The 18630-nt window shown below is 27.2% G+C and overlaps 1 protein-coding gene across 1 annotated transcript in view; it reads left to right on the forward strand.

Annotated features, from left to right (window-relative positions):
- LOC113556935 (adenylate kinase isoenzyme 5) overlaps positions 1-17916 on the forward strand; it is a 40323-nt gene extending 22407 nt beyond the window's left edge. Inside the window, exons 2-10 of the mRNA XM_026962172.1 lie at positions 568-732; positions 804-914; positions 10004-10146; positions 10434-10616; positions 10720-11008; positions 12539-12693; positions 12932-13045; positions 14509-14673; positions 16419-17916. Of these exons, the coding sequence (XP_026817973.1) occupies positions 568-732; positions 804-914; positions 10004-10146; positions 10434-10616; positions 10720-11008; positions 12539-12693; positions 12932-13045; positions 14509-14673; positions 16419-16751 (1658 nt within the window). The 3' untranslated portion in view covers positions 16752-17916. The remainder of the gene's footprint in view (positions 1-567; positions 733-803; positions 915-10003; positions 10147-10433; positions 10617-10719; positions 11009-12538; positions 12694-12931; positions 13046-14508; positions 14674-16418) is intronic.
- The last annotated feature ends 714 nt before the right edge of the window (positions 17917-18630 follow it).

Consider the following 18630-nt stretch of genomic DNA (forward strand, 5'->3'; position numbering starts at 1 on the left):
TTATTTATTGTATAATATAATAATCTGATAATAGTAAAGAGTGTAAAATAACAATCGAGTTTAACGACAATAGTTAAATAACATAATTTTTAATATGGAATCGATCCTGAACCCGTGACCCTCAATCAATTCTTAAGAATGTTCACATTTTTTATCATTTCTGCGAATACAAACCCTATGCGTGATTCTTATTACTTATCGATAATATTATAATTATTGTTTCAACAGCCTTAGATGGAGATTGCATTGTGAGAATTGTGGTGGCTTAAACATCTCAAAAAATGTAAAGTCATTAAATATTTAGGACCTTTTTATGACCATCATTTTTCTATACATAATTGCTTATTGTAACGATTTGTGGGTATTTTAAAAATAAATTTATGAATTTGATTTTCTTAGGGGGATTTTATTATAATCCATTTATATATTATATACATTTAAAAAAAAATTATTTGATATTTGATTAGGTCAATGATGTAAATTATTATGGATTATCATTATTACCACTAACACGCGTTACGTATAATTTTTAAGTGTTTTGATTTTTTTTTAAATTTTTTATTACAGACAAAATTCCCGATGACGAGCATTTTAAAAATGGTTCCAAAGATAGACAAAATTGGGACGCAGATGACATTGACAATCCAAACAGAAATGATACTGGAATGTTTGCGTACACAAACGGTCACGTCAAATTTGATACGCCGAAAGTTCCAGTAATTTTCGTACTAGGTAAGAATATATTATATAGTCGCAATAGCGTCGCGGCGCTCAGCATTGTGACTGAACGTTTTCGTATATAGGTGGACCTGGAAGTGGCAAGGTCACGCACTGTGACAACTTGATGATAGAAAAGCGCGGTATTGTCCACATTAACATGACCGACTTACTACAACAGTACACAGTTGGAAACGGTAAGTTCATTTTATTTTTCGTCAACAATGAAACGATTATATACATTCGAGTTGAAGGTTTCGGTTGAACGTCTACGGTAGTTGCTGGCAATTAGTTGTTGGTTACGTTATTTATTGTTAATCGATAATGTACGGTTTGCACATGTTTGCACTCAAATCCAATACACATATAGCCATTTATTCATTTTTAGGGCGTTTAGGCACTGAGAAAAATTTGTTGAGTACCAGCTTATACAAACTATAAACACACGTTAATAATTAACAACTGTTCGTTTGGAATTTTAAATTTCATGTTTTGCACGTTTATGAACTATACGGTTTTAAAAATGCATTTTTAATTACAAAAAAAGGAAGGAAAATGTACCACTCAATTGTACAATGGGTTTCGAGTGGGTCACTATTAATAGTGTATTAAATTTGAATTCAATGATAAATCATTGGGTACGAAAAACGATTCTGAGCGGAAACAGTCTCTCAAAGTTTTAACCGTATCACCAATAATAGTATATGTCGTGGCATGTTTTTTTTTATATACCTATTAAAGTCATTTATTTTACTTTTAGTATTACGGTACGTTGATTCATAGATAATGAAACACTTAATTGCTATGATAATATATCAATTTATATAACACGAAATTCAATAATATCTTTCTGTAAATACTGAAAAACAGCAAAAATAGATTCATAGTATAAATATATAAGATCTTAAAATAAATCCAAAACGTCATCGCGTATAGTAAAATGTATAACAATATAAAATAAATAAAAATTTTAATTTTCCACGAATAATATTTTTAAATTATAACAAAATAATAAAATTAACATCGTTATTTATCGTTTAAATAAGTAATTTCTACTAAATCTTAACTTAAAAGGTCTAAAAAAAATAATTATTTACATATTTTTTAGATTTAACAATTTCAGTATAAATCACTTAGGAAGGAATCTTGTATTATACTTTCAAAACCTACTTTAGAAACTATTTCTAACTTCAAAGAGTTCGCTTGTTTTTACAATTTTTTACAAATTCCATCAAATTCTTACTTCAGATGTATACATAAAAAATTGTACATTTTATATATTATTATTTATTAATACTTGTACACAGATATAAAAGCAACTTTTGTAGAATCATGTATTAAGTTTTCAATAATTTTAGCACAGCGAGAATCTTTTTATCGATTACTTATCGTGTACTTTCTTGTACACATACACGAAAAAAAATACATACATCGTTGTAAAATTATAATTTTACTGTATTTCATCAATATACTACTGTAATACTATACAAGATATCCCTTGAAGATTTACCCATTGCGAATTTTCCTAAAATTATGGAAATATCATAATTTTGGTTTTAAATAAGATTCACAGGGACAAGAACTACAAATATTTCATGTTTCAATTTATTTTAATGTTTCGGTGAAAAAGTTAAAAAATATATTTTTTTTTTATTCAACTATTTTCAAAAAAATTGAAGATAGCCATTTTGTAGAACTCATTAATCTACTGATTTTTAATATTTTTTCTAGTTTCGAAAAAAACTCCGAATTATTTAGTACAATAGTGGTATCATTGTATAAAAAATGTGGTCCACGTGCTTGTTAGATTAATAAATAATTCGCAGTTTCTCTGAAAGTTACAAGTCTTTATGATTAACATTTATTGAACCATAAGACCACTATGTTATGGCTTGTTTTAAAAAAAAACGTTGGCCCGTATTTTTTTCTCATTATTTATTTTAGCATTGAATTAATAATTATATTACTATAAAAAAGTTGTAAACGTTTATTATAAAAAATAAATAAATAACCTTTTTAATTGAATATCTAATTTCATAAAAATTAGAACTTCAAATGTATATTTTCTTTTAGAATAAAGTATCTTTAGACAAACAATAATAAAAAAAAATAATAATAATAATAAAAAGCATACATACAATATTGTATAACATCAGTACATTTATAATATGCATTGAAATTATTTTGTAAAAATGCCTAGAAATATAAAAGTATAATTTCTTATTATAAAAAAATATTTTTTTTATGTTTATATTTAGCATATAAATATATATAAATAGATTATTTAACTTATTTAGATAGAAATTTACCAAATTAAAATATGTAAATCGTTTTATATTCATATAACAAAATAAAAAGTTTTCCAAGTTTAATTTATTATTACATAATTTAAATTCCAATATCACAAGGCTAAAAAAATGCAAAATCTATATAATATTAATAATCGAAAAACTATATAAAGTTATTTCACTGAAATAAATATAACAATGTTTATCGTTTTTATCAAACATTAATCGACAATTTTTAATTGTTTTAAATATATATTTATTTTATTTTTAATAGTTTGAACCTTCGTTTTAATTTATTTTAATGATTTGGGAAAGAAGTTAAAAATATATTTTTTTATTTAATTATTTAAAAAAAAAATTGAAGATTAGACATTTTGTTAAGTTCATTTTTCTGACAATATTAACGTTTCAACATTTTAATTTCATTAATCTTCTGGTTTTTAATATTTTTTCTAGTTTCGAAAAAAACTGTGAATTACACTAAAAGCATTAGCCGGCCGTACGAACACGCGGGTCACATGATACATTGATATCGCTATCGGCGGTATCGTATTAAATAATTCGCAGTTTATTATTTCGAAACAAGAAAAAGTTTAAAAATCAGGAGATTAATGAAATTTAAATGTTAAAACGTTAATATTTTCAAAAAAATGAGCTCTAAAAAATGGCTATCTTCAATTTTTTTGAAAATAGTTAAATAAAAAAAAATATATTTCTTAACTTTTTTTACCAAAACATTAAAATAAATTAAAATATGAAATATTTTTAGTTCTTATTCTAGTGAATCTTATTAAAAAATAAAAATTATGATATCTCCATAAAATCACGATATATCACAATGGATTAATCTTCACGGGACACCTTGACACCTTGTATATAAATATAATATGTTTGTAAGTCATGGGTATTATAATTTAAACAATATAAAACGGCGATTAAGTATTCATCACTATACCTTTGTTATAATATGTATTTTTATACGGTGTTATAATTGTACTATAGGTTCACTGGTTCATGCTATAAACAAAAATATCCTAATCAATAATCAAAATCCAATTGATTATATCTATATAATTGTATTACAAGGAAAAGGGTATTAAATAAATGATTTTAACAAAAATAAAATATACATATACATGTACTGCTGTAATAAATGCGTATCGGCTACACACGAATCGCGTCTCGAAATTAAAAATTTGATAAGTAGGTACACGAATAGCGTCCAGCTTTATCCAAACGAATATATGAATTGCGTCCGGTTTTTAAAATTTTTAAGTGAAGTTGATTCAATATATTATGTGGATGGAACTTATAAAAGTTGCCCAAAACTGTTTACACAATTTTTTACAATCCATGGCTTGAAAAATAATACCACTGGTATTTTTTTTTTTTTCACTTAAAATAATACTTGCCGAATTTGAAAAAGCAATACACTCATCATCGTTAATCGTGTGGCTATCAGATACATTATGAAAAGATGCCGTTTTCATTTAGGTAAAAATTAGTGGAGAAAAAGTCATACGGTTAGTAAAAGTCAATAATACAAAAAAGGTTAGGTTTTCCGTTCAAGTTTTTACCAGATTTTTAATTTTTCAATTATATATTTATTTTATTATATTAAATTTTAATTATTATACTACACTCCTACAATTATTTTATCAAAATTTTAATAAAATCGATTTCGATTTTTTGATATAATTCGAGAACGAATAACCATGGATATTTGGAATTTTTACTAAATGTTTATATTATCATTTTATATTTACGATAAAATTTAAAAAATATATTTAAGCTATTTATAGTCATTAGAAAATTAAATTTTTGTTTTTAGTTTCTTTTTTATAAAATGCCAATTAAAAATTATTTCACTGGTTTTCATCAACATTTCACTGCTTATAATAACATTTTAAATGTTATTATTAATTAGATATTGTGCGTAAATATTTTCTGGAAAACATTATGCTTACGAATATGTAATTATAAAAAAGGGTGGCTATTAGAAAATATATAGGAGTTGTGAAAAATACTTTTATATAAAAAAGAAAAAAAATGCGAAAGGCTAATGACCTACGTTATTCAAAGCCATTGCTCCTAAAGTAAAAGAAAAAAGTGTACAAAGAAAAATAGTTAAACAATTTTTTTCCCATAAAGAAATGTGTTTTTAAATTAATATTTTGACAATTGAGTAAAATAAGATAAGTTGAAAAATCTTAAAATAAAAATGATAAGATCAAATAAATAAATGAGTTATAATTTTTTGTTCGAAATCGATAAAATATACAATTTATATATTATTCATCAACGTACAATTATGTATTTTAAAATTTTAACTATGCTATTAATATAATCAATGATAATACGAAATATAGAAATAAATCAATGATGGAACTATACAACTATTTATTGTGTCCATTGACTTTAAGCCAACCTTGACATGTCAGAACAAGTAGATTTAATATTACGCTATAGTCAGTGTGTGTGTGTGTGTGTGTGTGTGTGTGTGTGTGTATATGTGTGTATCAGCTGTAATTCTGTAAAAAAGTTAAGTGTTGTACTATAGGTATATCATCATATTGGAATTACATTTTTTGTGGCAAGTGATAATTACAAATAGAACAGTCAGCTACAAATGCATAAAAATGATTTTTATGCTATATGTTTGCGTGACGTATAATGATATTACTGTTTCTCAATAAGTAAATACATTAATACTCTGAAGAAATATTGTTATAAATTCTATAAATTATAAAAATGAAAGATTAATAGATCCCATGATCTTAACTCTTGACAGAATTCCACTAATAATTGGTTTGTTAAAAACCATAATTTGAATTGTTTGATAATAATTGATACTATAATATATCGAGATCTTTACGATTCTATTATAAAACATTTCAGGTGTTCAGGTCATTCGAATTTATTGGAAAATTATATGGGTGGTTTTTATTTTCCATTCTATAACTTTTGCCAGCAGAATTCTAAACAGTTTTCTTCCAACAAATTTGAATTATGTTAAAATTTAAAAATTTATTTTTTAAGGACACATTTTTTATCTTTGTATTTGAATATTTTTAGAAAAAAAATTATTCATTGTTTTAAAAATGAAAATGGGATGTTTAAAATAATGAATTTCGTATACTGATTGTGACCAAACGTTTTACTTATATTAAGGCGAATTACCTATCGATCAAGCCGTAATAATATTAGAATGTGCCTATGGTTGTCCCTGACCTATTTAAATTGAATTGGGAACAGCTCGGCGTTTTGGTTTAAAAATTAAATGTGATGTGTTTATCAAAGGTCTGGAAAGGTCTCTACTCCTTTAAACAGTAAAAACTAAAAACAACACTAATATAATACTACCCAAAGTCTGGGCTTTGGTAAATATAAAGTTTTAATCAAGGTTGACGGTAATGTATGAATGAAAAATATTTGATCGTAAATACATATCGGTTTCTATGAAACTCTAAGTAAACACTCAAACAGACAGTCTATAATTTTAAGATATATATCAAATATAAGACGGGTGGAGCAGTTCCCGCAACGAATTGTTTTAACGGGTCATTTATATTTTATATTGTACAAAACAAAAAATGAAACAATAAAGTGTATTATAACAACAGAATATGAAATATTTTTGTTCGAAGTCTCATTAGTATATACTAATTAACAATAGATACAAATTGTGAGAGTAAAATATCACAAGCTAAATTATGATTATAATATTGATAAAATAAGATAATATCATTGAATAGTAATTGATTTTGTAAAATGCATAAATAATAAAATCATTTGTATAGCAATACCATAAGGGTTATTATTGAATTTTAAATGTTTACAATTATTTTGATAATTAATGGTATTTTAAATATATTGTTTTTTGTTAAAACGTTATTTTCTGGCCAAAAGCTCACATTTAGAGAATATTCTAATCACGTAATAGCTGTTTTAATTCAGGATAAACATATTAAGTTAAACAATTTAAACAAAGAAAAATATATTTTCGAAATAATGAAATATTCATTAATATAAATATATAGTGCACAAACAAATTGTTACTACTAATTAAATGTATATTTACACATACATTAAATTAGTTTTTGTACCAACCTTATTTGGAAATAAATAATAAATAAATATTTATCTTATAATTTATTAGTATAATAATAGTCGACTCGTATCTACATGGTTATTATTTTTAGTGCATTTTTTATATGATTTTGTAATTTTGCTTAATAACCAACCAGGGTAAAGACAAGTCATCACCAGTAAAAACCTTTAGATTGGTAGTATGTATTTTCATTATTAAATTAAAATTTTTAAGTAAGTTTCGTTAGTATTTTTTATACTCGACACTCTTTGCAAATGCCAGTGAAACGTTCAATCAAGTATTATCTATCAAGAAGTTAAGTTAGAAACTAATAAATAACTTATTTTTTTAACTTTAATGATGATTAAAAAAAAAATCTAATTACAAAATTAAATTACTGCAAAATACATGATATACCTAATAAACATATTTTTAATAAAAATTTATTTTAATTTTGGTTTAGAGTAGCTGATACATATTTAGTATGAAAACGCGTCTATTGGGAAAAATTTCAAACTGCATGAAATATTTAGATTTTAATAAGTAATTATATTTTTTTACTTTATGCGGGTAACATTGGACTAATTTTTAAAAAATATTATTTTCAGAAGACAAAAAAGTACATTTATCACACATTGTTGATCATTTTACTAGAATTTGGATCTCAAATCGTATTGAATAAAGTTTTCCTCTTAAAAAAAAAGTTATGATCAGAGTATTCTATGAGGTGTGGGTTTTCATGCAATTTAATTTTTGGTTATGGGGATGGTATAATTTTTAACACAACCAATTGTATAGTAGGTAAATTTGCAGTGTAACTAAAATTGTTCTAAATTTTAATTTCTTAATAAATAGCAGGTACCGATGCCCTTAACCCGAATTTTACAGTTATATAACTGTAAAATATTATTTTAGTACACTATTCAACACTTACTCAAATTGATTTGAACTTAAACGTTTCTCTGACCGTTTCTATATTAAATAATATTCTAATAAATACCTTTGACCTGAATGCTGTATTCGGGTGTTTTGAAAATAAAAACATTAGGTTGTAAGATTCAGGTTGTAGATTTTAAAGCGTTTTTTAGCCCATAACTCATAAAAAAACATGAATTGTGAAATTCACTTTTTTTAAATTGAGTATTATTTATCTATTATTAGAGTATGGATTTAAATAATACAAAATAATTAATAATTTCTTAAAAAATGAATTTTCAATACAATAATGCGCTAAAAAATAACCAATTTTTATAGACATTGTAATGAGCCGATCTCTGTGAATATAGGCTCAACACGATTTAAGTTCACTTTGTCGTAGGTCTGCTTTAGTAGTATGAAGTTTGAAGTAAATAACAACATGTAATAAGTCTTAAAGTATAATGTTTATTTACTGAGACAATGAAAAAGTTTAGCATTAGTTTAGTTTACGTTAATAAAGGATAGATACTGTTTCCGAGATGGTACATGAAAATATGATGGTAATGAAATATGATTTGAGTCGTAGAGAGGCAGTGGTTTAGCCAGGAGGTGTTTTGGGTGTTCAAACACCCCCATCCTCAGTGGCGTGGAGAACTAAAGATTTTGTAGAGGTATGTTACAAATACACCTGCAAGTACCCACCCATAAATATTATTACAGCTAGAAGCGGGGAGAGGGCCTTCAATAGAAAGATCCAGAGAATAGAATTATCTGTGTAAGAAGTTATAGAAAATATGGCTAGAAAGAGTTGTCGCTTTAGACTAATATAAATACTATTGTTAATGTATTTACATTATAATTATTTATGAAAAAGTAAAACAATTTATTTTAAATAAATACTTGGAAATTAAACGCATATTATAATTTATTAAAACAATTGATGGTTACATTGTTGGAGTGTGAAATCCTTCACAAGTTACATTGTATTACCAAGAAAAAAAAAAAACCCGGCTAGCGACTGCTCATAATATTAATATGTATACCAATAGAAATGATCATATTATATATCTAAAAGATATACTGATAATTCAATTTTATCATTATTAAGTTACAGAATATTTATATTATATAGGTAATATTGTTCATCCAGAGGGGTTTATTTGTATAGCGCATCGATTGAATTGAGGAATAGGTATACAACAGTGGTCACTCCACAGAATGAGTGTGGCAATTAAATAAGACAATATGGTTCCCGGGCTGTGTGTCACAAATTTATTATATAAAATTAATATATTTTTTTACAATATAAAATACTTGATATCAAATTTGCTATAAAATATGTATATAATATATATTTGAATAAAAAAATATTTGTACAAGTTAAATAACTATGATTCAGCATTTTCCGTGTAACTATATTGTAGTTATTGTACGTTTGAATTTATTTATTGATTATTCGCAACAATTAAACTGTAATAGTTGCGCGTCATTACAGTGCTGTCAGACTACAAGCTATCGTATAAAGATAGCAAATCAATAATTAAAAACAAAATGTTCATTAGTACCGATGCTGTGGTCTATCAAAGTTAAAATTTAAAAATTTAAATCAAAAATACTTTTGCATTATATTTGGAATTAGAATAACTTTTAGGTATCTTATACTAAAATTAATTTTTAGTTGTATTTAGAATTTAAACGCTCTTAAAATTATTGTGATCCTCATTGAAATAAGTAAAATATCATTGAAATAGATGAATGTTTTATCATATACCTAATTTTTAATGTGTAAGTTCACCAAAAATATTTCATCCACTTGGCACAATATTATTTAGCGTCAAACTACACGTTTGCATGTACTAACAATTTTTTTTTTTTGAATTACAAACCATTTGAATTTTTCACATACAAATTTGTCTGAATACTATTAATTGTAGAAGGTACCTATTTTGTGCAACGTACGCATAAATATGTTTGTCTAATCATTATTTAGATATGGAAGACTTCAGCAAACTTTCCAGTAAAACAGTTACTGAAGTATTGATGTTGGAGTTGAAAATGTCTCCTGCAGCCAAAACGTTTTTGGTATCGGGATTTCCAAGAAATATGCGCGATGTAGTTGAATACACAAATAAGGTATTGAAGTAAAATCTCTATTTTGTTTTAAAATTGTATTAAGTTATTTGATTAGTTTTTCAGTATTCTTTTAAACTTGAAAATAATATTGGCATAGATGCATTTAATCTACTGTGATCAGTAAAAAAATGTATATATGGGGTGGGATTTATCAGTTTATTTGGAATTTTTAAAATTAACGTACATAATATAAGTCCAATAGGCTAAACAAAACATATTTAAACGAACATTAATAAATTATGAGAACTTTATTAAATATTATTTATTTATATGTTGGCATTGCTTAGATCAAAATCGTAAACGGAGTTATTCTAATATCGTGGAATCAGAATGTGTTGGAACGACAAATCGATTACGGTGCAAAATTAGGGCATGTCGTTTTAAGTCTGGCCAGAATGGAGCTGAACAACTTCTACAAAAATGTGACTCCGGTGTCGGACTTTTACGACCAGAGGGGAATGCTCATTTCGGTGAGTGTTGAATCGAGACAAATAGATATATTAATTATAAATATAATGGCAGATCGGCATTTGTATATTACAATATCGTGACCTCACGTTGTCATGTTCGAAGGTGAACGGCGAACGGAGTCCGACGGAAGTGTATACCGACTTCCGGTCTTCGGTACTGCAAATATTGAGCGCCTACAAAAGCCCTGCGCCGGTTGTAGTAGCTAACGGTATCGTGCCTGCAGACAATCCGGGTACCGAACAACCGGAAGTCGACGCTGCCGAGCGTCCAAACAGCCACCTCTCTGTCAATCTCTTGCCGGAACCACGGGCCACAGACCTTGTCTCGGAACCACGGGTCGCGAACCACGTTTCGGAACCGGAAACGTTTCCGCGAGTCATTTTCGTAGTAGGTGAGTGCTTTAGCAATAACAAGAATGTCGTAGACCATACGAAATTATGAACGGTTCGCATTTTTGACATTTAGTGCCAGATTGACAGTTATAATTTGTTCATATACAATTTGCCAAATTAATACCTCAGAGGTACGATTAAACACTAGCTTGATGTCATCCATAATTTAGCACGTCGTGTTAAAATAGGTACCAATGTTTTAATCGGTTACAGAGTTTTGTGGTTAATTTTCTTAGTATAGTTATTTTATCAAAACCTGAACACCCTAGGTGTTACCGTAAAATTTAAAAATATTTAACTTGTCGATGTTTGGTTACAGTGATCAAATGATTATCAAAAATTACTATTGATGAAATGTTTAAAATATGAAAGGTTACTTTGGCTAATCATTAATCAGGTTATTATTCTAGGTAATCATTATTTATTGGCTTTGGCAAAGATAATGTGATCAAATAGAAAATACAACAGATAATAGATTACACGGTGGAGTATATAAAGGCATTTGAAGTTAGAAATTTATACATTTTTTCTTTTTATATCTAGGTTTGGAAAATCACATTCAAACAGAAACCATAAAATCTAAAAAAATATATAAACACAATTATTTTTTTAATGTAAAATTTAGACTAGATTACTTATTTAAATGATAAATACCTAACGATGTTAGGCAATTATTTTTTTATAATTTTAAAACAGTATTCGTGAAAAATTAAAACTTACAAATGTTATATTGTTATGAATTGTACTATATGCAATGTTATTTTTAGTTTTTTTTTAAATATATCATCTAATTTTACTTTTAATCTATTTTTAGTGTTTTACGAAATTTAAAGAAAGATGTTATTAAATTTTGAATTATATAAGTTGATATAATAATATGGTATATATTTTATTATAATACCTAATTACAAATTAATAAAATAATAAATGCAGTATTATCAACTTATTATAATAATAAAATAGTAAAATAAATGACTTAATTAACTATATTAAAAAAAAAAAAAAACACTTTCACTTAGTGATATAGGCTAATAAGACCGTTTCCAATAAAAATCGTGTACAATGATACGAATATATCATTCAATTCAAATTTAACAGACACGACACGTTATGTACAGAAGAGCGATACTCACTTACCTACCATTTTTAGAATGAAAATATTCTTATTGCCAAAGCCATTTATAGTTTAAGAAATGTTCTTGCATTCAATGATTAAGTACCTATAATATATTCAAAGTATATTCTGATACCTTATGATAATCTATTGGCCAATATAGTTGAAATAAATTTTTATAAAAATGATTTCGCTTTGCAGACTAAAATTACTAATCTACATTTTTAGCAAAGTTTGATAAAAGCAATTTTTAACCTTTTTATGTGTTAAGAATAATTTATAAGCTTAAAAATTATTTTAGAACGAATTTTTCGTGTGGCCTTTGCCTTTACTACTTTATATCATACTATATTATTTTATTTCGGACTTCAATTTTTCAGACGTAAATCATTGATTAATTTATTGATGTACATAGGTGGCCCCGGCAGTAACAAGAGTTCATTGTGCCAAAAAGTACTTAGGGCCAACGCCGATTGGGGGCATGTCAGCGTTGGACCTTTAATGAGATCTCTGGCGTCGTCTCAAGAGCCGCTACAAGAAACGATCAGCAGTGGACAAATCCTCGAAGAGGTAACAACAATATTTTTTTTTTTTTTTTTATTAAAAAGAATAACCCTCGGCAACATGGCCATTGGGATAATATACATTTTTTTTTTTTAAAAGGTGTTACATAATAAAAAAGCTTAAATAATAATACATGTCTAAATTATATGAGAAATTATAATGATATGTATAAAGAAAGTTAAATAAACAATATTATATCTATTCATATCACTGACTATATATTGTTGTTTTTATATTATTACAGTCGATAGTTCACGAAGTATTAGATAAAGAGTTACTCAAGTATAAAAATGCAGAGGGTATAGTGATCGATGGTTATCCAAGGAATATTGGACAGCTCAACTATTTTGAAAAAAAGGTAACCACATTATAATATTATCATAGAATAATAAAAATATATATTTTTTAAATAAATTATTTAATCTATTTAATCTATTAAGTATATTATACTTGCTGTTAGTCAGAAAAAATATACGAGTACATAATATATATCGATCGTTTTATTGCTATTTTAGTATATCTCAAATCACGAGTTCACGAAAATCGATGTCTGTACCTCATTTTGTAAAATAATTTGGCAGACAAATTTTGTAAAAAATTACCATTGAAAGCTACGTTTTGCAGTAAGCTAAAAAAATGCAAATAGTATTAATTGTATTAATCGTGATAACGTAATATTGTTACAATCAATATTATAATCTTACTTAACTAAGATAGTTTCCAAATCCTTCCTTGATAGTCATAGGCGAAAATAGGAGCGCGCTTATTGGATACTAGCACCCCCAATTTTAAAATTAGCACCCTCAAATATTATTTTTATACCATTACAATCAATAGCTATTTAACGCTATGTCCGGAAAATGAAGAAATTAAGTACCCTCGGTTATTTTTTTTATTGAAATTGCGCCTATATTGATAGTTAATTCCCAACAGTCGTCAATAATTATACAGAGATTCAGTCATTATTTTCAATAATTTTGAAGGACTAAGATCGACTTACAGGTTATATCTTTTAGTTACAAGTTGAAGTTCATATATAATCAAAATACTTAGGTGGCTGATAGACTATTTGAATATACCAAGGCAAATATGTCCCCAGTTTTCCTAAATGCATTATTATGATTGAATAATATACTAAGCGTATAGGTTTTCATTCATCCACTCGATGATACAGTTTACTACCGACTGTGTTTAGTTTCGCAGAGTTTGGTTTTGATTACCTTCGTGTTGTACGCCTACCTGACGGGTAGGAACACAACATATTTATACATCATCTAACCTATTATATGCAGTCTGTCACACTGTAAACGTAAGAAAAATCATAATTACCGTTAAAAATTCAATGTAGATAAAATGTGTAAAATGTTTTATATTCTATTAATGGTAAATCGATATGTTTTCAAATGATTTCACCATAATCGTGATTTTTTTTTTATCAAATGAAAAATTTTTAATCGCATCAAAGAGTAATTTAAACGATTTTACGTAAAAGGCTTCGAAATAATTCGAACGATTCATTTAAATTAATAATTGTACAACACTCCCATAATGATTTAAAATCGTTCAATAATCATTCTGTATAGAAGTTTATAGTTAATCACTGTTTCGGTTATTTGTCACTATGAATTTTTGCCATAATAATATTTTAGACAAATTTTTATAATATGAATTATTATAATAATGTCATATCTACGTAAATTATAACAATTTAATACAGTTTATATATTTTATATACCTAATATGTTGTCTTGAAACTATATACGAAAATAACAATATTATAATGTTCGTATGTCTGACGATGTAAACGAAATTATTTTTCAGTATGCTCAACGGCCGAAGTTGATACTATTGGATTGCTCAAAGTTGCAGTTAGGTCGCGGAAGGTTAGACGACAGCGTATCGGCGTTTCGCCGGCGTCTGCAGAGTTTCCGCGAACAAACTCTACCGATGCTCAAGGCACTGGATAAAGACAACCGCTTAGCCGTAGTGAGTAAACAGTATTGAATTAAGACATGCGATTTTTTTAGTATTATTGCGATATGAAAAAAAATAATAATTAGAGTTTAGTCGGTTCGTGAAAGCAAGTTAGAAGCAATATAAATAAGGTTATAAAAATATTATTATAACAACAATAAATTTAAAGGTGTTCGTATTTGTTGTCTAGAAATTGAAGACAAGTCAAATATAATATAATTCGCTTAATATTAATGGTTTTAAACTTCTTTTATATATTAAAATATCCAATATTTGTGTTTAAAAAAATATATATTACAGAATTTACTTGATTTTGTTAAAATCTGATTTTTTTACGATTTACTTTTAGTTAGAATATTTTTATTTATTTTTTAAATTAGTATAATAAAATAGAAAGCGATGTTTTTATTAACCAAAATACATATATTCTTTAATTAATATCTGATATTCAAACATCAACTCTATTGAGTCAATAAATCAATATTCAATTGTTAAAATATCATCTAGAATAGTATTCGGCCAAGAGAATTTAAAAATAGTTTTTGACGCATATTTGTGTTGTATTTGAGATTGGTAAAAAGGATAACTGATAAGTACATACTTATATATATTTTTTTTAGTACCCTATCGCTACACATGTAAACCGGTTTTGCTGATAAATAGATTAAAAATCGCGCAATCATGTTGTGACTTAACCATAATTACTAAAAATATTATGACTAAAGATTTTCAAAATGTTTTAATTAAGAAATTAACAATATACAAGAATAAGCTATGTATTGAATTTTCAAGAATTATTCAGTAAACATTTTTTTATTGAAATGTATAAAAAAGAAATTAAAAACAAAATTAATTTTGTCAAAAATTAGATTTACGTGAAAATCTCGTTTTTTTTCATTATTTTTTTCGTTTTTCCCAATTACTAAAAAAAATACCTTTCAATTTTTAAAAAAATATAAAAAATTGAAAATATTGTCCTTTTTATTAGAAAATATAAATGTATCATTAAAGTATTGTCATATTCGTGCATAATACGAATTATTTATTGTAATTTAATAATATTGTTTGATAATATTTCATCCTTATAGTTTAATGGTAGTTTAACACCTTCGCCATTTATACAAGGTGATTCTTTTATCATGAAACACTCATAATTTCAAAATGTATTCATGTTTTTTAAAACATTTTTGTACATAGTTTCAAGCTGTTAAAAACAACGTTTTTATTAAAAAATTATATTTTTAAATATTTTTTATCCTTATATTTTGTTATTTTTTTTTTTGAATGACAACATAGTTTTAATTTCATATTTAAAAGCGGCATATTTTTCTGAGTATTTTGATACATTAAATCGAATTTAGGGCGAGTAGTTTATGAGTTAAACGTATTTAAAGTTTAGACAAGCGGAGTAATGGACAAATATTTTGCGGGGTAATCCCGTACCACTCAACTCTGCGCATCAAAACTTTAAATACTTATAACTCATAAACTACTTGCCCTAAATTCAATTTTTATGTATAAAAATACTCAGAAAATTATTCTTTATATAATTATTAAAAAATATAATTTTTTAATAAAAACGTTGTTTTTTAACAACTTGAAACTATGTAAAAATTTTTTTTCAAAACATGAATATTTTTTGTGATAATGAGTGTTTCACCATAAAAGAATTACTCTGTATACCTAATATTCACATGTGTTTGTTACGATGACAATATCATATATTGTATGTGTGTGTGTGTGTGTTGATTACTCAGGTGGACGGTAACACCGACGACAAGCGCGTGCAAGAGACGTTCATCAGCACTCTGGTGGAGACGATGAAAGGAGAGAATTTTCCGATTTACCATCGGGACGACGACGACGACGACACCGATCCGCGCCGGGACACGGAAAAGCGAACCACGTCGACTGCGGCGGTGGCGGGGCACGCGGTCACGGGGCCGGCGGTGCCGCGTCAAAACGGTCATCTACCGAACGACACAAACGAAGAGCACGACAATCGCGGACAGACTATCCGTTACGACGTGCGGAACATGTACGCTCAAATAGGATCATATGCCAACGATCCGTCGCTGTACAACCCATAAACTGTAATTGCCGTAAACGAATGACATTATTATTATTATTATTATTATTATTCTCATTATTCTCATTATATCATATAATATTATAATGTTGTTGTAGAGTTACGCCCCAAACTTCGTAGGCAAACAATACGCATAGTGGCGCTTACTCTATAAGACGTATAGGCGTGCGCAGGACTTCGCGATCCCACAGGTTTTCCTCGTTTTGACACGGGTGAAATGTGCGCGAGGTAAACGCGATGCGCTCGTTTTATCGCGCTCGGCTGTTTCGAGACAAAAACGCGTCGTTCGGTATTGAGACGCGTTTATTATAACATATTTATATAAATGGGTTGTGACTTATTTAAAGTCTATTATAGACGATATGATATTATATTATCCAGTGGCGTAGCCAAGGGGGGTGGAGGGCTAAAGGGGCTATAGCCCTCCCTCATTGCCCGTATTTTTTATATTGTTTTGAAACATTTAAATCTAAATATGGAAACTGTCTTACAAATTTTAGTTATTTAAAATAGTAAATACGTTAACGACAGATCAACGTTAATATGCCATCAGTATTTTTGTTTTCAATAACTCAAGTTAAAAGTATTTAGCCCCCCCCCCCTCGCATTAAAAAATCCTAGCTACGCCTCCGATGATATTTATTAATGTGGGCTGTGTCGTTACTGCTATAATTTAGCCGTTATTAACTGTAAACACGTATCGTAACGATGTACACGGTTGTATCTGTATGGCCCAACGCCAGGGGTGTCTTCGTGGGGTGGGATATGTGACCAGTCGTCCTGGGGCATACCTTGTAGCTTTTTAAGAAATTTCTTAGTGTTTATAGTTAATTTTTCTGTAACTAAACCGTTTTTTACTATGTCAATGTTAATACGATATTGTATGAGAACGATTAACGCGTACCTATCCATACGAATTACTATATAGGTGATAATTAAATTAAATTATTACATTTTAATAGACATATTTTATTTAGTTGTATTAATAATATTGAACGAGAGGGTATAATCGTCTATCCGTAACCTCTTGAGAGAACGTTATGTCGTACACTCACACGTTGTCCAATTAACGCACAAGTCAACATAACAAATTTTACGTTTAAAATAATCCATTTTACTCTGTTGTTTTTAATATTATATTATTACGGTATTTTCACCGGTTAGGTAACAATATTATTTATGGCACCAGAGAGTGTTTTGATAGTTTAATTTTAAAACAAGTTATGAGTATTTTAAAAATTGAACATATTTTTTTTTAATTTTAAGATACTCGTCCATTCATAACTTGTTTTAAAATTAGACTAGTAAAAAAAATGCTTACGATTGACTTTAAATTAATATTTTTATTACGCTTAACTATTTGACGAATGGTCAACTCACTATAAAATTCAAAATAACAGTAAAATGAATTATTCTGAAAGTAAAATTTGATATGCTGTAATAAAATGAATACAATACATGTGGGTACGACGTCCCATACTCCCATTAAAGTCTATTTATAAAAATAAATATATATTTTATAATAATCAATCAAAAACTATAATATGCAAAGACTGAGTTTATATCTTGAGTTTTCACCGCTCCTTCAAATGGGTCAAGGACGCTCCTGGTGTAAACGGTATACGCATGAATTCGTCTGTCAATAAAAAATCCATCTATTTTTAGACATTTTGAATTGCTAAATAATTGTATCACTTTTCATTTGATTAACATATTATTGGCGGACATTCATATTTAAATTCTATTGTAAATTAAATATTATTTTTTTAACTATCCATACTATGGTAAGCCTTATTATAGATATAAACTATTATTCACCGGTCGAATAAATCCGAAATAAGCTGACAGGTGCAACACCGTTCGCTGCACGGCCGTGCGCA

This window comes from Rhopalosiphum maidis, chromosome 3 (genome assembly GCF_003676215.2).
Source record: "Rhopalosiphum maidis isolate BTI-1 chromosome 3, ASM367621v3, whole genome shotgun sequence".
NCBI lineage: Eukaryota > Metazoa > Arthropoda > Insecta > Hemiptera > Aphididae > Rhopalosiphum > Rhopalosiphum maidis.